Source organism: Hydra viridissima, unplaced genomic scaffold (assembly GCF_058129835.1).
Source record: "Hydra viridissima isolate aposymbiotic clone 2 unplaced genomic scaffold, HvirCarnegie_v1 scaffold_1, whole genome shotgun sequence".
Classification (NCBI taxonomy): Eukaryota; Metazoa; Cnidaria; class Hydrozoa; order Anthoathecata; family Hydridae; genus Hydra; species Hydra viridissima.
Window position 1 is genome coordinate 22,309,297 of NW_028324300.1, and position 25,025 is coordinate 22,334,321.

At 28.4% G+C, this 25,025-nt stretch overlaps 3 protein-coding genes across 4 annotated transcripts; 1 reads left to right on the forward strand and 2 right to left on the reverse strand.

Moving 5' to 3' along the window:
- Positions 1–789: 789 nt before the first annotated feature.
- On the forward strand, positions 790–10,123 carry LOC149893932 (uncharacterized). Its single transcript, XM_090076569.1, has 8 exons — positions 790–2,689; positions 3,192–5,161; positions 8,393–8,456; positions 8,655–8,807; positions 8,866–8,976; positions 9,057–9,112; positions 9,510–9,562; positions 9,919–10,123. Exons 1-8 carry the CDS (start codon positions 2,677–2,679, stop codon positions 10,121–10,123), a joined length of 2,625 nt encoding a protein of 874 aa, XP_089932695.1. The 5' UTR covers positions 790–2,676.
- On the reverse strand, positions 7,551–15,547 carry LOC149893933 (uncharacterized). The gene is made up of 9 exons (XM_090076583.1): positions 15,472–15,547; positions 12,376–12,423; positions 12,116–12,212; positions 11,760–11,984; positions 11,355–11,493; positions 10,894–11,007; positions 10,772–10,798; positions 10,584–10,657; positions 7,551–10,454 (listed from the first exon to the last, which is right to left on the reverse strand). The coding sequence occupies exons 1-9, from the start codon at positions 15,545–15,547 to the stop codon at positions 10,280–10,282; spliced, it is 975 nt and encodes a 324-aa protein (XP_089932709.1). The 3' UTR covers positions 7,551–10,279.
- Positions 15,548–16,562: 1,015 nt separating this feature from the next.
- LOC149893934 (uncharacterized) lies at positions 16,563–22,010 on the reverse strand. 2 transcript variants are annotated; one of them, XM_090089044.1, is made up of 3 exons: positions 21,871–22,010; positions 17,324–17,590; positions 16,563–16,803 (listed from the first exon to the last, which is right to left on the reverse strand). In XM_090089044.1, exons 1-3 carry the CDS (start codon positions 21,983–21,985, stop codon positions 16,778–16,780), a joined length of 408 nt encoding a protein of 135 aa, XP_089945170.1. In that variant the 5' UTR covers positions 21,986–22,010; the 3' UTR covers positions 16,563–16,777. The 2 variants fall into 2 exon arrangements, with proteins under 2 accessions (XP_089945170.1, XP_089945166.1); XM_090089040.1 differs by having other exon boundaries at positions 16,563–17,590.
- Between the last annotated feature and the right edge of the window lie 3,015 nt (positions 22,011–25,025).

The window sequence follows — 25,025 nt, forward strand, 5'->3', positions numbered from 1 at the left end:
TAAAAGTCAACATTAAATATTTATGTCTTCATAAAATATTGAAATATTAAAGTTATCATAAAGTTGCTTTAAAATGAAATAAAAACTTTATGTCAAAAGATGGAGTTTTTTTTAATGAATAATTATTGATTATTCAATTTATTCAATTAAATCATTATTTTGATTGAATAAATTAAATTTAAATTAGTTTACATGTTTAGACAGAGAATTGTAAGATTCCTGAAATAAATATGTGATGCTTCACATAATTTTTACTAATTTGTTTCAACACAGAAGTTCTTTTTGATTAAATCCATTAAAATTATTTATTGAAAAAAAAAAAAAAAAAAAAGATTTATGAATGTAAACTTGCCACACCATATTCATTTGGTGTTTTAAACTCTTAAAGAGTTCAACTTTTACAAACTTAATAAAATTCCAATTTATATTACAAAGCTTAAAGGAACTTGTATTTAATTGTTAATGGAAAAATCAAATGCAAATACTTAGCAGTTTTTTTTTATCTTAGGGATGAGTTGTTTTTAGGAATTGAAAAGGAATTTAAGTAATTAAGATGGAGTTTGCTTATGATTTTACTGTAAATGTAATAAAACATTTAGAAGCAATCACTTTAACAAGTGATTTTCACAACTGATTTTTTTTTTCTAGAAGTTAGTTAAGTAAATCCCTTTTACAAGTGATTATCTTGCTATTCTTAAAGTGAATATTATAAATTAATTACTAAATGCTTTATGAAAGTGCTAGTCTCCTCATGTATTACAATATGCAACTGAATATCTTCTCTTTTTTTTTTTAGAGGAAAGTCTTGATTTTTCTATTCCACAGGATAAGGTACAAGTCACAAACAAACTATATATTCAAATTTTTCAAATTATAGTACATAAATGTATGCAGGTATTTTAGCGATAAAAATATTTACGTGGAAACAGCATTTGAACTGAGAGAGTTTTTCATGAAAACAATTTTTTATAAACATGTTATTTCTAAGTTACATTACTAATGATTTTTGACAATTGTGTTAAAAAGAAAAGAAGTTTTTTTATTCATTGATTTTTTTTCAAAGAAAGACTCTCTACTTGTTTTTGTTACATTAAGTAACAAATAACAGTTATAAAGTAGCAATCTAATACGAAAACTCAGTTATATGACATTTATTTATAGGGAATTATAAACAATTTTTTGTTTTAATTTCAAAAGTTATTGATTATCTGTTACATTTCACTTCATTCCCCCTAATGCTTTCAAACTTTTCATTATAAGTTTTTTAAAAAACAAGTGCGCTGAAATTCGGAGACGTCTGATGCTTCTAAGGTTCGTGGCATGTTGCAATATTGTTATATGAAATTTTAATCAAATACTCTAAATTAGTTTATCTAAATTTCTTACCTGTAAATAGTATTAATCATGAATTAAAAGAAGCAGCATTTATTTTAGTGTCTATTAAATTTTGTCATGTCTGTGTACACAGCTTCATATATTTTTTTTTTAGTAACTCTTTTAACAAAAAGCTAAAAAAACAGGAATACGGAAGCTTGCTACCACTCTGAATTAAGTCAAATGTCAAAACTGTTGAGAAAAATTTTCATGAAAATTTTCTGCAACATTGAAAGCAACTCTCGGATCACTTTACCCAAACAACTATCAAGGTTTACGATGATCAACAAATGCAAAACGAACAGGTTGTGGTACAATATATTGGCCATTTTGCCGTCAATGATTGAAAAAAACCATATTTTCCGGTTAATTTTGGATAAATTGAATATTTCTTTTTTTGCACAGTATCTGAAGATTGCACAGCATCTGAAGATCTAAAGTTTTTGCTTCAAATGGTTGGAAAACAAACTGCAACATCAAAGCACCCTTGTCCGTATTGCATGACGTCATCTCCTGACTTTCAAGAAGCTTATCATTATACTCTAGAATCTTTGTGTAGATTATACGACCAATGGATAGCTGATGGTGCAAATTCAAAAAAGCAAAAAGTACACAAATAATGTTAAACCCCCTTTATTAACTGGCGGCAAAACAAAAAAATATCAGAACTTGTAAATATTCCTGGTCTACATGTATTGCTAGGTGCTGTAGACAAAATTTTAAAAGAGATTGAAAAAAGTTTATTTGAAAACAAGAAGCATGGATCACAGTTTTTTAACCAATATCTGCAGTCTTCTACCAAGGCAGCAGTTTGATCTGTTATTTTCTCTAAGAGCTATAGAAATCTAAAAATAATAGAAATATAAAAATGGGCTGCAATTCTTTTGAAGGTACACATAGTTGAGCAACATATTATCGAATTCATCGACATGAAAGGTGGAGTCTTTGGTATGATAAATTATTTTTAAATTTGATAAAAAGTAAACTATAATATTAGTAATTAAATACTCTATTTCAACAGTTCCACAGTGGAGTATTTGTATGACAAAACCGCTCAAAAGTCAAAAAATCAAGTTCGCATAAAAGTCTTATTAACTTTATTATTTTCAAGCTAGATAATTGCTTCATTAGATTATGTAACAGAAAATTCTTCTCGATTTTTCCTTTTGTCGTATTTTTGTTCAGAACGTGGCGTTGTTATTTGAAATTTCGTAGGAAAAAAAAAATTCAAAAATTTGTGACATTTGCTATTGCAGCTATTATTATAATATTGTTCAGTTTTGAAAAAATAAACGGCTAATTATGGCAGAGGAAGGTATGACCTATATTTTAAAATAAAATTACATTAAATTTCTGAGTTATTGTGCATAATATAAAGCGTTTTTATGATGGACTATTTGAGTTTTAATTTTCATATAAAATTATAATGTAATAATGTTTTTGTTAACAAGTATGGTCTTGTCGAGTTATAATTTTTTTACGAGCAATAACTATAGGCTGTAAACAATCAGATACTTTTGTAAAATTATCCGCCAACGTCCGCCACTTTTTATATTAACGCTTCAAAAATAGTGTGTAGACCATTTCGTAATATACACAATCTCGTAAAACGTCTTGAAATAGCTATAAAATAAATTCTTGTTGTCTAATTTTTGAATATTTTTGTACAAACTTAACCAAACTACGTAAATCTTAAATTGTATCTAATATATTAAACTATCAAACTATAAAATCTCAAAAAATATATATATATCTTATTTGTCTTTCATTAAGGTCACACCACTATGTATTTACTGATTTTATTATTTATCATGTAGATTCGACAGAAGTCAAAAAGTTGTTCACTAGAAGAGAGTTATATGAAATAATGAAAGATTGTAAAGGTAAAAAATTTGATGAAAAGTTTTCGTTGTTAGAAGAACACCTTATAACAGTCATGAAATATCCAATAGATCAAAAAAGTACCATAACAAGAATTTTAAAATTCTTTAAGAGTGATTTCAAGAAAAGATGGATAGCTGCAAGTTATAAACAAGAAAGTTTTATAAAAAACAATAAACAATGGCTCAAATCAAACATCGAGCTACCTTATTGGTCAATAAACATTCGACAGAAACCTGGACGACCATCAAAATCATTTATAGAACTAAGTGATTGCAGCAAGCGTCGAAAAACTATGGATTTGCGCAAACAGGTCTCTGTTGATGAGTTGACGTATGCAGCCAGAATGAGCCAGCACACTTCAGGAAATACTGATGTTTCAAAATTTATTAAAGAAATTACGGCCACGCCTACCAGAGCAAAGAAATACCGAAAAGCATTTAACTCTGCTTTTAAAAAAGTAACTGTCAATAAATTAACACCTCAAGAGGCACTGGCACTGTTTGTAGAAGGCGATTTTACCAGAAAACAGTGGGAACTTATTCAAAGTAGAAACAAAAGTGTCTACCCCTGCTACTCAATAATACAACAAGCCAAAAAAGAATGTTACCCTAATAAGGAATCGATACAAGTAACCGAAACAACAGCTGAAATTCAACTACAAGCATTACTTGACCACACTACATTACGCTTATATAAATATGTCTCAGAGGTTGTAGAAAAGTGTTCAATTGAAGAAAAGAAAAATATGGTTTTAATATCAAAATGGGGCTGTGATGGATCGCAACAAGCAAAATTTAAGCAAAAATTTCAAAACAACACCGACAGTGATGCAAATATTTTTCAAAGTTCTTTAGTACCTCTGAGAATGATTGTTAAAATTGATGGCCAACAGGAAAAAATTATATGGCAAAACTCAGTCACCTCATCTCCAAGGTTCTGCAGGCCCATTCGAATACGTTTCATTAGTGAATCTAAAGACATAACAATGGACGAGATAGAGCACGTAAAAAACCAAATAAGGAATCTCAGGGAAACAAGGTTGCCCAATGAAATTGGAAAAATAAAGCATACCTTGCTTTTTACAATGGTAGATGGTAAAGTGTGCAACGCTGCAACTGATACTACATCAACTATGAGGTGCTACATATGTGGACAAACATCGAAAGATTTTAATAAATTGATTAAAAAAGAGCCAATCAATACGGAAACCATCTCATTTGGACTCTCGATTCTTCATGCAAGGATCCGCTTTTTTGAATCGCTTCTTCATTTAGCTTATAAAATACCTTTACAAAAGTGGCAAGCTCAATCAGACGAGGAAAAAAAAATTGTCAAAGAAGCAAAGAAGAAAATACAAACATCCTTCAAAGAAGAATTAGGGCTTCAAGTAGATATACCTAAAGCAGGGTTTGGAAATACGAATGACGGCAATACGTCAAGAAGATTTTTTTCAAACCCGGAATTATCTTCACAAATAACTGGTGTTAACTTGGATTTGATAAAAGGTTTACACGTTATTCTTGAAGTCATTTCAAGTGGATATAAAATTGATGCTGTTAAATTCGACGCTTTTGCTCATGAAACTGCTAAACTGTATATCAATCTGTATGGTTGGTATCCCATGTCTCCAACCATGCATAAAGTTTTGATGCATGGTGCCGAAGTAATAACTCATGCAATCCTCCCTATCGGCCAGTTATCCGAGGAGGCAGCTGAAGCCCGAAACAAACACTTTCGGCAGTACAGACAAAATTTTAGTCAAAAGTTTTCTCGTATCGACTGCAATACAGACGTATTAAATAGGCTGCTATTGAGTTCAGACCCATACATAAGTAGTTCTAGATCAAAACGGCATAAAAAAACGTTACCTTTTTCCAAAGAAGCAGTCAATATGATGATCTCAGCATGAAGCTTTGATAAGCGAATATGTCTTTTTGTTAATAATAAATTACTCTTTAAAAAATTTTATTTTTTTAATTAAACATTTAATTTTAATAAAACTCTGTGTTTTAAACTAATAAAGCGAAAAAAAATTCATAAAATATTTTTGAGCAGTTTTGTCATACAAATACTCCACTGTGAGTTCGTAAAATTTACATAAACAACGCCAAATATTTTTTAAATAAACTTGCATTTTTTTTGTACTTTTAATAATCTATAGGCTAAGAAGACTGGACCGAACAAGCCAAAAAAATTTATTCATCAGGATTTTAATCAGTTTTGGCGAACGAGAAAAGTTGGAGAGTACGGCCCAAACTATATAGAGGCGCTAAAAAACGCTGTTTTTGTTTTCAACTACAAGACCTTTTAAATTAGCTTTCTATTTGCAGGAATGTAGTTTGTAAAAAGTAAAATATTAAACCTCTATAAACAAACGTTTAGGATAATTTTTAAATGTAAAATATCAATCATAATCTTACGATGAAGACCAGAAATTTTTTTTTTTACGATAATAAGTAATAGTAGCAAAACTTACTCTACCCCTAATAGAGCTCTCCTAGGGCATGGTTCCTAAAAATCCTTTTTTAATTTTTTTTTTGTTTTATATTAAACTAGATCAAAATTTATCGATAGATTTCAAACCATATTTAAAAAAATTTTTCATTTAGATATTAAGACCATTTAAAGTTATTTCAGGGGGTAATTGAGGGGAATTTAAGATTTGCATGGTTATTAATCTTAAACGAAAAGAGATTTTTTATGAAATTTGAAATCTGTTGATGAATTTTAGTTTAGAACATAACAGAACAAAAAAAAAAATTTAACGATTAAAGGGAACGTAGTTCTATGAAGGGGGCAGTTAGAGGTCGGGGCGGGGATGGTTTAGCTCCAATTACCCTAACTTTTTCCAAATCATCCTCTTTCGACCTCAGTACCAACTTACTAGAAATTTGCATATGCTCCATGTCTCTTAGTTACCTATCTTGAACAACAAAATTTCTGGACACTCCCCAATAACATGAGATTTCTCCCCAGGCCCCCTCTTAAAAAAGTTTCATCTAAACAACAGTGCGAGCATAGAGCTGTCTATCAAACAACTATCACATGACTGCATATATTTTAGGAGAAATTACAACTCTAAATATCAACAAACCGTTTAATTAGTACAAAGTAAGATCTCTTCAGACTCTAAATTCTGCCCTTGAGCATTATCATTTGTCAAAAAAGTAAGCATCTAGTTTCAACAAATATCTCTTTAAAAAATATATCGCGTATTTCTATTAGTAACAAAGATAAATTTTGCTGGGGTTTTTACTGCAAATGAAAAACAAAAAAGGAGTAGTATATCAAGAAGCAATCAGTTTCACATGATTTACTTACATAAATTAAATGAGTATGATAATAAACTAATAAATTAGTTCATAAATTTTTCATTAAAGTGTTTTAAACTAGTTAATTAATATTTAATATTAATTGATGTAAATATACCACAGGACAAGGTACAACTAGCAAACAAATGATGTATTTAGATACTTTAGTCCTAATATTTTTAATCGTGCATTTTATGCATGCTGACATTCTGCTCAAAACAAACTTTCAGTTTAAAACTGCATTTGGTTTGAGAGCCTTTTTCATTAAAACCATTTATTCTAAAACATGTAATAGAATAATTGTAGCATTCTTGTACAAGAAATTATAAATAATTTTATGGCAGCAAATCTTAATGCTTGTTTGTTACTTTTAATTTCATTCCCTCTTACATTTGCTTCTTGTTCACAATTTGTTAGTTACAGCAGAAAGTAACCATGTCAACATGAAAAAAAAGTAAAATGTCCAAAACAATGGAAAAAAAAACAGAATCCATTGTAACCCTACTTACAAAATATTCTTATAGCTTTATTAGTATAAAAGGTTTAAGAAATATTTCTGTAAAATTACACTTTGAAATGGACAAACTTCCAACAAAAATAGTTTCAGGGATACTTTATTTCATAATTACTTTTGCATATGGTTTCAAACTTTAAAATTTAAATAGCTCTAAACTACAAAAGTGTGACTCTGCCGTTTTCTCCCGTGTGGTCTTCATATATATGTATAGTAAAAAAGAAACTAATCATGTATATAAAGTAGGGATCACCGGTTACAATATACGGTAACTTTACGGTATACTTAACCGTTTACTTGGTATATTAAAAGTTAGTATACGGATTAGTAAACCTGTTTACTTTTATTTGTGAAATATTTTCGGACTCACTTGATAATCTGATAACATTATCTTTGTAAATTAAATTACTGGACCATGTCTATTATTTGACTTAACATGATTAAAGTATTTTATTTTTTCAATTCAATTTTTGTTTCTTTAGATTTGTAAAAACTTATATTTGTTAAGTTGTTATATTTTTATATTACGCTGTTTGTGTTGCTCTTCACCGTTTTATGATATTATTTGGTTATTTATTATTATTATTTTTTTTACTTGTTTTTTGTTTATTCTATGACATTCTCTGATCTGAAATAAATTAACAATAATAATTAATAGTAATCAAAAAAATCAATAAGAAAAATTCAATAAGTTTAGTTTACGTTATACTTAACAGTATACTTCACGGTATACGATACGATAAACTGTACACTAAATTTTTAGTAAACCGTTTACTAGCGATCCCTAATATAAAGTAAAAAAAAAACAAACTGTTAAGTATTTTAACACCTTTTTTTTCATTTCATCATTATTATTTTAGAAGATGCATATTTTAAGTTTCATAATCTTTTTCAAAAACACAGATTTAAACTAGAATCGATTAACTAATTAGCTTTTTTAGCAAGTCATCCCTATTCCAACAATCTCACCAATAGCCATTTTACGCTCTTCTCAGCATGAGGCCCCCTGATTTGTTCATTGTTTTCGAAAGTTCTACGCTATTCCCCCTGCGAGTAATCAGACGTCAACTTAAAGTTTAATGCAAGTTTCAAAAAGGATTGCGCTCTTTTTTATCGAAACATAGTTAGTTTCTTTTTTTGTTTAAAATGTATCACACTTCTAAAAGAACCTTGAACAACACTTTACGTTAAAGACCAGTTCCTAAACGTATCTGATCATCTTAACTTTATAGTGGTGCATGGTGGTGAAATCCTGTGAATTTATGAGCTGCCTTTGAAACTAAGTTTATTTGTAAATCATATTTTTTAGAAAAAAGCTATTCTTCATTTTTTTCTGGGTTTTCTTCTTCTTGTGGAATATAAAAGTAACAATGGTATTTGTAGTTTTGCATTTACTTTACTTAATCCATGCGACCGTCACAAATAAACCCCCTATTATTTACTTTGTAGATGAGAGTGGTTGAAATAGTTTGAATAGACAACTCATACATTTTTTGTTTTACATAATCATGAAGTATATGTATTAGTTTCAATATTGTAATATAACTTAATGATACAGGTTCTTTTTTTAGGTGTTTATGGTGTCACTGATATTGTTGCAATTAACAAAGAACCAGATGATCCTAATGAAGGTACAAATAATTCTGCTGAGTATGCCACCAATGAACAATTTATTCCAACAAATGAATGGAAAGTAATAAAACAGGACAAGTCATTCCTGCAGGGTTACATGTGCGTATGAATTTTGAAACAGGAATAAAAAGATTTATTTTACAAAATCAGAATTAAAAGAAAAGTTACATAATTTCCGTGATAAAATTGGTACCAAAGATATTGTTAATAATATCATGTGGTCGGAAGAAGCAAAAGATGCATTAAATTCTGTTGAAAAAGGTATTGCTGAAATTTGAAACTGAAACTCATTACATAGTATTAATTTAAACTTAAAAATCTTTTCTTTAATAATATTCAAGGTAAAGTAAACCCTTCACGTGTTGACAACCTATTAAACAAACTACGTCAAGATGAAGTTAGATTTTATCAGTTTTTCAAGATGGACTTTTGTAAATTTGGGAACTTTTTACGTCTAAACAAAGCGAATGATAAAATAAAGCCATAAGTGTAATTTTTGATTTAATGTGATTTAGAATACTTTTTTTAAATTCATTTCAGATAAAGCACTCCTTTTTTAAAAATTCTTTATAGTTGTCTTAAAAGTGCTGCCAGATATAACCAATATAGATTATCACTTTTACATAGTTTGTTGTTATGAAAAGTAGCTAACAACTCAATTATTATCATTGTTATTCTAAGATTTCCCCGGGAGAAAGAACGCGGGAAAGTAGGAAAAAAAAGGTTTATGACAAGTATAAACTTTAGAAAGCAAGCTAGTAAGAAAATTAAGCTAACGTCGTATTCATTCTTAGATGAGAAGACTATTTGCAGTTGCTTGTAACATCTATGCTGGGTATAACGGGAGGTAAGTAAAAAAAAATTTTTTTTAAATTTATAAGCACCTTAATTCATCTGATTTTACTTCAATTCTACATTTCTACTTTTTCCGTTTCTAATTAGAAATGCCGTTCTTTACTAAAGTAAAATTTAACTCCAATAAATACCAAATACATTTTCTAATCGATGCTCACGACGCGAAACATGTTTATGAAACACTGTGACATGATGCATTGTGGGATACTGTCGTGCTTTGGATCATTTGACCATCTATTCAAATCATTTAGTTACTCAAATATTGCAGTATTATTCAAAGCGAAAATATGTTTTCGTAACAACCACAGGTGTATTATGCTTATCACTTTGAGCTCTTTTTTTGTTTAGGTTTTCAGGAATACAAACTCCAATAAAAAAAACAAGCACTGACATAACTGTCATCAGTAAAAATGCAAAATATTGGTTGATAGGAAACACTGCTGTAGCTCTCCTTCTTTGTGCGCTTTTAACATTTTTCATAGACCACGTGAAAGCATTTCCAAAAACAACAGCGCCGATGGAGCTGAAACAACTCATTTTATTAAACAATTAGCTCCCACCCTTGGATCAAAATTATGAAAAGTATTTTTTTGAGGCCTTATTTAATTGTTGCCAATGTCTTAAGAAGATTGGATAGAAAACTTTCTAAAATGATTATGCAAGTTTTAAAATTTTCCATAATCATTTCAGAAAATGTTAATGCAATATACTACAAAAAAAAAAGCCTTCCAACTGACGCTGTAGATATAGCCAATCCGTTTGCTAATCCAAGCATATCAGATTCAACGGAGTTATTTATAAGGATGTTGATCGCTAAAAATCCAGCACTAACTGTTATCCTGATAAGGGATTGGTTAACCCATGCTGCCAACCATAATCTAGATCTGGATTTGTTAATTTATACTTTTATATTTTTTAATTCAAAGCAAATTTGCATTTTTTTTTTGAAACTTAAGCGTATTAAGCTAATAATAGTAACATGAAAAACACTGAGTTTAATCAAAAACTTGTACCTAATTTTTATCAAGCTAACTGTTGGGACTCGTAGAACAAGAGCACCAAAAAACATGGAAGATACGCAAACAACCTTAAAACAAAAGTAAATAAGAAGTATATCATATTCCCATAATACTCAAGACTAAAGCATTCACTCGATAAAATAACTCAAAATTGATGTAATTTCTAAACAACGTTGTCTCACCTTTTTTGAACCAAACCTGTTAACTAGCTATAAAAAAAGTAGAAAAAATTTTGTGGAAAAATGTTTGCCACGTTCAATTTTGCTTTCTAACTAATTAAAATTATTGCTTCAGTTGAACCGACCTTGTTGAAGAGAATGCTCTGAACTATAAGAAGTACAACTGATATTATTAAGTAAAGCAACCCAATATCAGATGTTGTCATTCCAAGGCCTTCTAAGAAGATAATAAAAGGACACTTTGTAAAATAAAACAATTTGCTTTGTTGAATGTAAAAAAAAAAAATTTTTAAGAGAGTATTCCTTTTACTATATTCCAACGGAATATAGTAAAAGGAATACTCCTAAAATTACTCCTTAAAATCAGATTTAATATTTGAATTATATATAGTCCTTATAATGGACTTGTCCATGATAAAATACCTATAAAAAAAAAAAATAAATAATAAAAATACAGTTGTAATCTTTGATTTTCTTAAATGCACAAGCGTTATTTTTTCCCCTCAATCTTCATGTATATCACGTCACCATAATATATTTAGGTATTATTTATCAGTCAAACAGCAAGATGATGCACTGAATGTTAAAATTGCGACAACAAATATATATTGTTTGATATATTGTTAGATTTTATAGCTGCAAACACCGGAAACAACTCGTTGTGACCCATAGCTACCATTGAATGTAAACCGTAAATCAAATTCGTTTGCTGAAAATCTTTGTTCCTAAAAAATGAAACATTTTATTACGAACTTTTTTATACCGTTTTCAATTTTTTGTTAATTTTTTTTTTTTTTCGGTTTCTATAAATGTGAAGCAAGACTCTGATGCAATAATTCTACTAATGGTTCATCGAGTCTAAAGAGTCTCATTTCACAGTCTTGTTTAACACCTTACGTTGTCTTGCTTCAGGTTCGACAAAGATTGTTGAAATGAAAAAATACGAAGTCAAAATAAATATAACACAATAAATATGCAACAATAGTCTTGCCCAAGAAGTTTTCCGAATTTTGAGTTTTTGATTTGGAGAAAATGTTTTAAGAATCCTGATTGGTTGATAGAATGCTTTGAACCAATCAACCTGCTTCTTTCTGTCTTATTTTCCCGGGTTGAAACAGCGAAGATAGAATAGTTTAAATATATATCGGAATCAATTATTGAGCTTTGTAAAATATCATGATCATCGTGAACTATGACATCTCGTTCTTTAGAACTTCTATGAAAAAAACTTTAGAAAAATACCAGTTTTTAAAAATTAAAAATTTTAAATTCATTCATCAAAATAAGTCAAAAACACATTAATATCAGTGTAACTTTCTTTTTTTCATTAGGCAAATAATCATTTACGATTTTCTCTTTGGTAGAAGACAAACTGTGACTAATAGTGAAGCTATTGCACAAATGAAGTTTGGTAGAAAAATTTTGAAAACGTCAAAGAACGTTCCTGCAAAATATACAAAATGTGTTCTATGTAATATCTTAACTATCTTCAAAAAATAGCAAATTAATATATTTATTTGCTCGATGAAGGCTACGCTTAAAATGATAACACAATTTAATTAAAGCTATAAATGCATTGATTTCTAAAAATAGCTTTATCTTATTACCTTTGGTGAAAAACTTTGGATATTTAGCAACTGGAAACACAAGGTAGCCTAAAAAACATTAAAACCTTTAAAATAAAATTTATCAGGATGACTTTAAAATTCACCAACCAAATTAACACTAAATCAGCTAATATGTTTTACAAAAAAAAAAAGAGTTTTTATCATTTAATCATCGTTTTTATGCAAATAATAAATCCATTAAGGATTTTTACTTACTTAACAAAATTGATAAAAAAAAAAAGCATGTATAAGCTATAATTAATATGTTTTTGGGGTTCATTTTGTTTAAAGCAAAACAATTAGAATAAATAAATTACTTGCTCAGTCAAGGTTTCAAAAGAGAAATTTAAGTGCTGCATACATGGATCAACAAGAAAAGATGAGTCTCACAACAAAGTTGCAATCTTATATTTTTACACATTATACTGAACCATAAAAATACTATAAACGCGAGCAGTTACTGTTGTTATTTAAAAAAAGATAATAACTTCAAAAATTAATCTTACCTGCTAAATATTCTCGTCAGAAACATTGCTGATGCCACAAAACCTGCTTTTTTTGCTAAAAATATCAAGCACTGCTATATTATTTGATTTATTACATACAGCAATCATATATTTAATATGCTATATTATTCATGGCCGTTTAAGCGGAAGCAACCTGCTATCTTCAGACCTCCTTTCTCATTTCTTTTCCCAATTGCATAGAGATTTTTTGTCCAATCAAGTTATTAAAAATCTGTAAAATTAGTATAACTTTGCAAAATGTAAGTCTCTGGCTTACATATTTGTCTAACTCACTTGTATCCATGATACCAATTTTATATGTATCTTATCGCTGCATATCGTTTTTGGTGTATCGCTGCGTTTTGTTTCAAGGAATATGGTAGGTTATAGATGCTGTACTGGTTATATACTATACTGGTTTCACTTATTCTTTTTTTTTTTATCAAAAAGTTGCATAAAAGGATTGTATAAGAATACAATACAATTTGATTTCTATCTAGATTATCACCAACTTATCGGTTTAAAGTTCGTTTTTTATATACTAGTACGCATTTCTATTTTTAAACTGTTTCTCGGTTTTTTGATTTATATATGGGAGCAATGATTGCCGTAGGTATCAAATAAATGTATTTCTAATAGTTTAGTTTTTATTTTCTACAATATCACCCATCACTAGTTAATATAAATGTGACCTATTTTAAAATTGGTTTCAACAGCCCTGTTGATCGTAAAACACGCGTCTATTTGATTTTTCCTTTGAATACCGGATCAAACACGTATTATTTTTATAAGAGTCTTAAACATTAAATATTCATAAAAATATATATTTACCTTCACAAGTTCTGGTAAATAAGGAAATAAACAGTGAATGGGGTAATTTATAACCACTTCTTTAAAAATTCCTCTAGCACAAAGATTGTCTAGATAATAAAATTGGTATCTATTTTTGTTCTGACTATAACAGTTATCAGCAAACAGAATCAATTTTTCATTTTTGATTGTTTGTTTTCTTTGATATAATCATCTAAAAAGATAATAATCTCATTTGGACCTTTATCTGTAGCATTCTCTGCATAACAAAAAAGAGTTGTCTTCTCAGAAATGATGTCAATGATCCCAAAGTTATGTATCCATAGCTGTCTTCTGTAATGTTCACCACTAACATTAGTTATAGGAAGGGGTAAATTTTTTTCAAAATCCATGCATCCAACACTAGATTATCCTCTGGTTTTTCAAAGTGATATCTTTTTAGTTCATCATAGAACACCTGTGCTTTTCTTAAATGTGTTTCATGCTGGACTTCAAAACTTTTAGCTGAAACTTTGTCTCCTTTTCTAACAGCTGCATCTTTCTGTACTTTCAGTTTTTCACATGTTTCGCAAATGTCAGATCTTTGTGTCCCAAAACAAAAATTGAATTTGTAATTAAAGATATGACAAAATGTGTGTTCTGAAATGCTTTCATTCAATGTTGTTTTACAAAATTGCTTGTATAGCTTTTTGATGGTGAGAATGGAATCAATTATTTTTTTTATTTTCATTTCTTGAATAATGTGATTGGCGATGTGGATATTTTTTTAAAAAGTCTCTTACACCATTTAGTTGTTCTTCTGGTGTTCTTTTTCTGTTGTCATGATGACCTCTGGGATCTATAACTGATTTTTTTTTCCCCTTCTTTTGATGTAACTTTACGTCTAAGCCTTCCTTCAGAAATATTAAGCAATAAATGCTTTTTTACATAATTGTATAGTTTTATTTGGTACAACTACTGAGTACTTAAACACTTGTCTAGAGTACTTTGCTGGTAATTTTCTAGGACAATGTCTTTTTGTCTCAGTTGGGAGAGTACAACTTCTTACATATGCCACTTGTAGAGAAGGAGATGTCAGTGAGTGAAATGATAAGTTTAAATAACATATCTCATCATCCGTAAGTTTCAGTCAACTTTCACATCTGCAATTAGGTAATACTTGATGACCAGCATTGATGTTTTCTATAGAATAAAAACAGTTGATTCAGGCATAAAAATCTGAATTATATACATTGTAATTTAATATATTAATTTGCAAATCAAAGTCAACACAATAGCAAACACCATTACAATAAAATAAGTGCTTATAAATATACAATGCCTTGCTGAGTAATAACACAGTGGAGATATTAAAAAACGTTTACATTTTTATTTGATAATTAGTTATGAAATTTGATTTACTATATTAGTACTAGTAGTAGGAGTTGTAACATTACAACAAAAAATTATTAATATTAATGAACTATTTTAGGCAGATTTATTTATAATCCTGCTTGTTTCATTCATTTTATATTAAATAAATATAATTAAACAGAGTTACTGTTTTACTACAGGTTACCAATATAAGTACAAAAACTAATGCAATAAAATAATCATCTACGAATTTTCCGAAAACAAAGAATAAGAGACTTTCACTACGGTACTTTCAGTTTCAGAAAATAACAAACAATGTTTACATTTTTTTTTCCTAATAAATTAGGAAATTCGATTTTTAATCATATTGTTAGTATTATTAATAGAAAAGCTATTATTTATTAAACTATTCAGCAGTTTTACTTACCATCTATCTTATTTTTCTTCTTTTCATTTCGTTTCCAACTTTCTTCATTAATTTTTCGCTTCCTACTTGACGCCATGATGGCTCGTATTCACTGTTAAATTTAGGTTATCACGTGACAGGGAGTTCCCTGCTCATTGGCTACAAGGACTTCTGCACTTTTTCAGCTTAGAAACCCAGATCTTTGATACTGAAAGTATCATTTTAATGGGAGTTAGGATCTTCTTCTCATGAAAATAATAGTTGGATATGATAGATTATAATTCCCTTTACAAACTGATAGAGTTATCTCATCTTTTCTAAAAATGGACTTGTGAACTTTTTGCAGGCAGCCCTTTATATTTTGAATTACCCGATGTTAAAATAGCAAAATTTATATAGTGTAATTATTTAAATCAAAAATCATTTTAACTTCTTTAATAAAATATGAAACTATTTCATTCAAATTTTATTAACTTCATTGACAAAAATACATAAAATAATTCATTCTTAATAAAGTTAAAAATCACAGGTTCCCTTTTTTCTGATGTTACAACTTCCTATTGTGGTTGTTTGTATTCATATTTACACTTATTCATTAAAATATTTTTAATTTCAAACAAATATTATTTCTCTTTTAAACAAATTTTTCTTTAGCTATTCATTTATAAATTTATATTTCTATATTTTACAAAATCAATATTTTATAATTACATTCTTTAAAATTTATTTGTCAAGTATCACAGTGTCTGCTGGCACCTAATTATGCAAAATTATTTATGTGCCAGCATAATTACTTTTCTTTTATCATGCTGGCACATACTGCTTACAAGTAATATCTAAATTACTTTGATTGAACTTTTTATACTAAAAAAATTAAAAACTTGTATAAAATAAAAATTACTTAAAAGAAAAACTTTTGTCAATTAATTCAATAATTAATCAACTGACAAAAATAAAATTTCATAATAACAAAAACTTTTAACTTGAAATCTCTAATAAAGATATTAATATTAAAATAATGTACAAATATAAAAATATTCATAAATATATAACAGCAATCAAACTTTGTCTACAAAAGTACAATATTTTTATTTAGCTTCAAAATTAAAATGATGAGAATTGGTAAAATGAAAACCTTTTAACTTTAAAAATCAAGTCATTAAAAATATTGCATCTGTTACTAAATGAAAACCATGAAACTCTGTTACTACAAAAAATATTGACTCATAAGTTGAATCAGAAAGACAAAAAGGAAATTTGAAATGTTGTAAATGATGTAAAGTTCTAAAAGTTCTTCCTAAAAATGCTTTGTTAACAGCAATCTATTTTATTTGTTTCCACTTTTCAATTGAACTATGATAAGAATAAGTAACAGTAAGCTATGAAGATTCAAGTTTTACTGTGTTTAATAAAGGAATAGAATAAAGATTTACAAGAAGTATTTTAAAAGGAGGCCAATTAGATCAAGAAAGGACTGGGGATTAAGTGAAAGTAGTAGTAGTAGTAGTAGTAGTAGTAGTAGAAGTAGTAGTAGTAGTAGTCGTAGTGGTAGTGGTAGTGGTAGTGTTAGTGTTAGTGGTAGTGGTAGTGGTAGTGGTAGTGGTAGTGGTAGTGGTAGTGGTAGTGGTAGTAGTAGTAGTAGTAGTAGTAGTAGTAGTAGTAGTAGTAGTAGTAGTAGTAGTAGTAGTAGTAGTAGTAGTAGTAGTAGTATCATTATCAAAAATCTTAAATCAGAAAGTAAAAAAAAAACATTTTACCAATATTATGCTGCTCTGCAATGGAAAATAAGATAAAGATTGTTACAATAGTTTTTTGTGAAAATCGCATAAAATAAACAAACAAACAAAACCTACAAGAAATGTTAGAAACGCACCTATAGAGGCTATGTCTTGGTGCAAATCATTCCTTCCCATAGCTTTCAGAGATATCTGTGTGTAATTTATATTGTCATTTGAGTGGAGTTCAACAAGCCCTTTCAGACTTTCAAGTCTTATCACTTTAAACTTATTTCTTCCTGTTACATCATGATTTATTTGCTTAAGAATTGCATTCCATTTATCACAATAATTAGTAAGGTGTGCAAATCTTTTCCAATCTGTCACTTCCTCAATTATAATGCTCTTCACTTTTGCATCCAAACCTAAATAGAAATAGCTTAGCATTTGCAACTAAATAAAGTAATGATGTAGCTGTAATTATATATTTCAATCCATTCTTACACTTTTAAAAATTTAATTACTTAAAGATGCAATCGCCACAAATAATTATGAAGACATAATAATTTTCCATTTAGAATCCCTTCAGCTGATCAAAAGTTGTTACAACATTATCCTACAGTTAAACATTGCGCAAACAGTTGTTTACAGGGTTTTAAATTTGCTTTTTAAGCCTTCATCACAACAAACCTTTTGTTCCCTATGTAACAGAATTTATATTTTTATCAGAATAAAGGCTGTCAAAATTTACTAGAAAGTTGAATACCTTAAAGTGAGAAACTATCAACAAAAAATACAAACGCAAAGCTTTAGACCTGCATAACCTCAACTTTAATTTAACAATTTGTTATAACAATTGGTTGTCTGCAAAACCTTTGAGTTTTGTTGAATTTGTCTAATACTTTTAAAAACTTGCAGGTCTTTACAAATACAAAACTTAAAAAAGGAGAAAAATATTAATAATGTCAACACACAAAAAATAGAAAAAAATAACAAAAATGGAAAATTAAAAAACTACGCCAACACACATATTTCTTTAATCCTTCAAAAGAATATTCCCAATTTCAGTTGATCATTGTTATTTACATAGTGAATTTCTTCTACACTGTATTATACCTATATTGTGAACTTCTTCTATTTCTTCTTACACTGGTTTTAGCTTGTATTTGAAAATCATGAAATAGTTACATCAGTTATTAATTTACACTTACATATATAAAATTGAAGATTCTTGTGTTGGAAAAATAAAAGCAGTAAAATATTTCCATCGCATTTTGTTTCTTTTAATGGTAATAATTATGCAAGGAACAATTAAAGTTCAATGGCATTGATTTCTAGTACAAAAATTTTAGTTGCAAAACTCAAAGTAAGTTTTCAAGTTATATTTAACTTATGAAAAAAAAGAAAACTGTTCGAAATACTTTAAACTTGTAAATTAGTTAGATAACTTTTGTAAATTCTTAATAAAATATTTCATAATTTAAAACATTTTGTAGGTAAAAAAAAGCAACACAATATATATCAAACCTTCCTGATTCGAAGAAATTGCTGGTGATTTGTTAGGGTATTAACATTATTTAGATTATTAATATCGTTTAAGTTATTATCAGCTTCTTGGAGATCAACAATGCTTTGTTTAATAGTTGTTTTAACTGAAGTGTTACCCATTAAACTTAGTGTGTCAAAAGAATGTTCTAAGTTTTACAACATTTAATGTACAATTCAATAAAAATATCTGAAAGTTTAGTAAGTTCAAGTCTCATCTTAGGACCAGGAAAGAAATGATACTAATATTGTTGTTATAACTAGAATTTACTCTGAAGAGAGAGAACTATCACCATATTAAGTGAGTTTGAAATGTTATTGTCACTTTAAAAAGTCACCAATAAAAACTGATTTTATTAAATTCTAAATGTCAAGCTTAAATCATAAGTTAATAATCCTATTAATGCATATTCAAGTTACCACCAATTCAGGGAATGAACAAGTGAGATTATATAGTGGGAAGCTATTTGATAAAACTTTTAAGTTTCAGTACCAACATAATACTGCAATTCACTCTTTATAAAAAGCAACTTTTTTAAAATCTGTTGATTCTCTTCAGATTAATTCTTTAATTAAGCTAAACTTAAAAAAACATAGCAGTTTAAATGGGTTTAATTGATATTTGGATTGATATTTTAGATTTGGAACAAAACATTAGATAACATCCTAAAAAACCAAACCTTTTTGAAATAACTTTTCTTAAAAATTAAAATAGTGTAACTAATTCCTAGAGCACTTTGACTACTGTGAATGATGTTTGAATATTTCTTTTTTGAAGTTATTTAAATGTTTTACAAATAATTTTTAAATTCTGTACTTTTCCACAAAATATTCTCTATGACCAATTTAAGCAATAAGCAATAATATATAAGCAATAAGTAAGGAGAAAAGTAAGCATTTTAAATTTAGAAAAAAAGAACTTGACCTGATCATGAAAAAAAAAAACAAACATGAATTGCAGTATAAGTTTCAATTTTCCCAATAAATGCTACCTTATTTAAAATTGAAAAAAAAAATTCAATTGTATTGTTTATAAGTTATATAATCAGTTAAAAGTTATTTCTAAGTTTCACACTTTACTGATTTACAAGAACTAGGCTTTGTTTTAAATGTTTCTTGCATTCATGTGAAAAAAAAATCCATACCAGCTAATAGTTAAAAAACATGAGCTAGCATCCTGCCTTTATAATGCTATAAAGCATTTTTATAATTAAAAAATGTTCATCATAATTTTTTTCTGCTTTATTTAATTCTAAATAGAACTTCAACATGCAAATTAAAAAAAGCTGGTGGTTGCAAAATATAGATTGTCAGGTCTAGGATAAGTAATTTTAAAATAATAAAAGCTGAAGTAATCAGAGGGGTTTCCTTTTCATAACACTTTAATGTTTAACTAGCAAGGTTTAGATTTTATCAATTTGATAAAAACTTGACCTAAATTCAGCAAGCATGTATCTTCAAATTCATAGACATACAACTAATAGTTTTGAAGAAGAATTTCAAATTATTCTTGTGTTATAATCTACTAATTTTTTTACGATGAAAAAAAGCGTTATTTAAATGAGAAATTATAAATGTGCTGTTGTAGATACTACTTCAAACATTGATGAATGAAAGTCCTATAAAAAATTGAAAGCTTTTCATAAACACAGTCTTCCGTAATTTTCAAATTTCAAGAATGCTCTCGCGGCCCTGACCCCAAGCGCGCCTAATTGCGCTCATTGATGACATTATAATTTTACGAGCGTGATATAACACGCTTGGCAATTTTCTTCATCACAAGCCCTGATATACTATAGCAACCTTTTAATTCATATTTATAGATAACTAAATACTTTTTAAATGGGCAATCAGCAATTTTTCATAATAAAGTTAAACAAATTGATACTTCATGAAACATTTTAAACACATTTATCATATATATTATTCAGACTATCCCAACCTCTTTACTTTATGACAAAAATATTGATTTAAAAATCTCATCCATTGTAGATTGGTGTTTTAAGATTTTATTTTTAAAGATAATACTAGCAATAATAAAAAGTTCATTATGAGCAAAAACTTAAAATTTAAACTCGTTAATTTTGTTATTTCACAACAATTTATAAATACAACGCTTTAAAGAAAGAAAATGTTCAGGTTTAGACACTAAGTGTACAAAGAGTTTTTCTGAATTTCATTTCAGTTTCAAGAGCATTCTTTGATTAATCTTTACTTACCATATCATGTATTTAGAACATTAATTTAAGACAGTTTTGAAATATGTAAAAATATTCATAGAATTAAAAAAACTCCTTGAAAAGTTAAATGAAAAATAGCAACAATTTAATATATAAAACCAAATTTTCTCAAATCAAACATGCAAAGCTTCTCTTTGTAAAACACTAACCTTATTATGATAATAAATCAGCTCAAACATTTTGTTCTGATTTGTCAGCTATAATATCACTACTTTTTTCATGATAAACTCATTAGAAACGTTTTTCAGATTAAGTTTCTAATAAATTTCAAGAGAAACAGAAATACTTATTCATATATGTTTCCTTGTTTATATATCTTTTTAAAAACTTTAGAAAACATGTATTTAAAAGAGAAGAACTGCAGCAAAAGAAATCTTTAATATCATCCCACTGTTTGTTATTTTCATTATATCACTTTATATTGGTTGTCTAATGGTTTAAACTTCTACTAAATGACAATAGGATGAGCAAAGGTATTCTGTCAAATAGTAGAAATACTCATGCTTCAATGCCTTTTGCTCATTCAGGCCATATGAAGAAAACTTATGAAAATCTTCACACAATTTCTGTTATGTATATTGCATAACATTATATCACATACATGAATACCAAATTTAAAATTTTCACATATACACAGATACATAACATATAAATAAACACATACATACACGTACATGCATTAGCAAAATTTTTAACATGAATATATTAAACATAATAGTTCCTAAAATTTACACATGATTCTGAATACTAACAGCTTTATTACTAACTTTGCATTTTTTGGATGAGCAATAAAATTTATCAATACTTTTTAAAAATAAAAGAAAGTGAAAACTGAAAACCTAAAACAAATGTTGTATTTATTGTGTCATAAAAAGTGAAACTTTGCTTAAGAAGGAAAATTTCTTTAGCATTTCTTTTACCTTCATGATCCGAACAACTTGCTGATGACATGTTAGGATTTTGTAGTACATCATTAAGTTCTTGGGTGTCAACAATACTTTGCTCATCATTTGCTTTAATACAGGTGTTACCCATTACATCTAGAGTGCCAAAAGCAAGAATGATTTGTAAAATATCATATTTTAATATATATATATATATATATATATATATATATATATATATATATATATATATATATATATATATATATATATATATATATATATATATATATATATATACATATATATATATATATATATATATATATATATATATATATATATATATATATATATATATATATATATATATATATATATATATATATATATATGTATATATATAGTATTGTAGAAATTATGTTAATACTTCCAGTAAGAGTGCTCAATACAGCGTAGAATAAGTAGAGCGAATATATTATTATTATAATACAAACTAAATAATTAGCTTGGTTTATATTACATTACTTAAAGTTTCACGCAATAGCGATCATCAGATGTTATAAACCGTAAAAAGACGTAACGACAAAAAATACGAAAAAAGTGCTATGGAGTGTCTGCTATGATGGCATTAAAGTTTTTTATTAAAAATTTATTTTCATGGCGGCACTTTGATGTTAACTCGCTTCTTTTATTGAGCAAGCCTAGTTTCGACGTAATGATGTGGAACTTTTCAGTCAAGCACAAATTACAGTGATTGCCACCAGGTTTAAATGGTTCTGCCTGATCGAGAATGTTCCACGTAAGGATGGGTTCTAAACCTTTACTTTTACACTCCCATACAAATTTAGAAAGTTCCGTGGAGTTTGCTTTACTTTCATAACGAAAAGAATTCCTATGCTTATACCATCTGTCTTTAAAAGTTTTTTCAGTTAGACCAATGTAATAATGCCCCTGATATATATATATATATATATATATATATATATATATATATATATATATATATATATATATATATATATATATATGTATGTATGTATGTATGTATGTATGTATGTATGTATGTATGTATGTATGTATGTATGTATGTATGTATGTATGTATGTATGTATGTATGTATGTATGTATGTATGTATGTATGTAATTTGCAGGGGGTGGAATAGTTGCTCCATAACAGCATTAGTGAAAACAAAACAGTAGAGCTCATAAATTTGTTGGTCTTGGGGTGCTCCAGCACTTTTGAAATATCACCCATTTTATGCAATTTTGTAATTTTCTGACATTTTACATACAACTAAGCAATGTTTAATTTAGTTACATAAAATACTTGTACTACACAGTACACACTACACATGTAAATAAAATGTTAAAGTCTGTATTGTGCTTTTTTGTCAAACGTTTTCATTTTCTTTCTGGATTCAATACCAGGGGTCACTACTATAAAACTCATTCCGATCGGATTTCATGACCTTTTCATCTGAAACCCGCTGAAATGAGCGGATTGTTACTATAAACTAAGGGTCTGCGTCTCGGAATCGTTTTCTCGAAATGAACCGGGAAATGCGTATCGAGACGAGAAATTTCCCGGAAAAAAATAACGAGACAAAGGAAACGATTATCCCGGAATAAAGTTATAAATTGGGACATAAATTTTTTCCTGGAATTTAAAAACTGTGTCCCGGATAATTATGAAACGTTACGAGACAGAGCAATTATATTAACAAGATATCTAACGCGCGCTTTCGCAGTGAAGAAAGTTTTTTGCCAACCAAGTTTGTTTTGCCAGCCAGAAATGACGCAATCATAAAAACAAAGCTAAACAAGGACTTATTAATTGTCCAGTTTAAATAAGGCGGGTTTAAAAACGTTAAAATCTTGCTTCCCTTTTTCTTACGGAATTTTTTTGAAGTTAGACATCTAGTTAATATATATCATTGAGACATAGATATTTATATCTATTTGCCTCAATTATATATTAATGCCATATCCATGCCATAACGATTCGAGACGTGGCATAACGATACGAGACATTCTATTAAGATACGTGACAAAACAAGACATGTCACAACGATTCGAGACATACGAGACATTCCGAACGCGTGGATTAAGGATGAACAAGTTAAATCCTTGATTATTAATGGGCAGTTGGGCAGATTTGGTTACATTTGGCTGCCAAGACAACTTGGCAGTAACATTAAGGGTCAGACTTGGCCTTTTCATAAGTGTTTTCACAAGTGTACACATAAACACATAAGTGTTTTCACAAATTTTCATACGTGTTTCCGTAACTGTATGGCTGGCAGAATAAATTTGCTGTTAAAAAATGCAAATCATTTACAACAAAAACAATAGCAATTACAAAAGTTTTTCAATAACCAAAAAGTTTAAACTTATATATTATAACTCTTTTTATATATTAGTGAAATTTAATGCTAAAAGCATCAAAGTGTCTTTCTTGGACCATCTGTGCACTAAAGCAGGTAAATATATTTGATATTTTTTGATAATAAAAGAAAAACAGAGACATCAAATAATATAAGGCATACCAGTTTTGAATGTTATGCATATTTTAATTAAAAAAAAATAATTTTGTGAAATTAGTGAGTTACTAAATTAGTATAGTAAAGTTGAACTGTCCTTAGTTGAATTGTCCTAACTTTTTAGGGCCCGCGTAACATAGTTTCATTTTTCGGGAAATGGCAAGGCTATACCAGTACTCTCTGGAGAGTGGGCACGTCAACATTTTGCTCCTGGATTTTAATTTATTCTTTAAATTTTTAGTGAGACTTTTACATCCGGCGCTGTCCGAGTATAGTCAAAGTCAAGTTGTCAATCAGTCTGCAAGATGCCACGAAGCAAAGGTCATATCTGGAAATTTTATGTGGAGCAAAAAACAGACGAAACCCATGATGACCGTGGTATAAGCCAGACCAATGGTAGGTGCAAGCTTTGTGGCAATATTTACAAGGTCAATGATGGTAACACATCTGGCATGCGTAAGCATCTACTTCGTGTCCATCCTCGTGAGTTTAAAGAGCTGGAGAAACATAAAGCCGTCCACAAGAGAGATTCTGATTTGGCCTCCTTAGACGAACTTGAAAATATCTATAATGATGATGAGACTAATGAGCCACAAAGAGGTGAGTTAAAAGTGTAAAATGAAGTTGCTTGTAGCAACTTTATTTTAA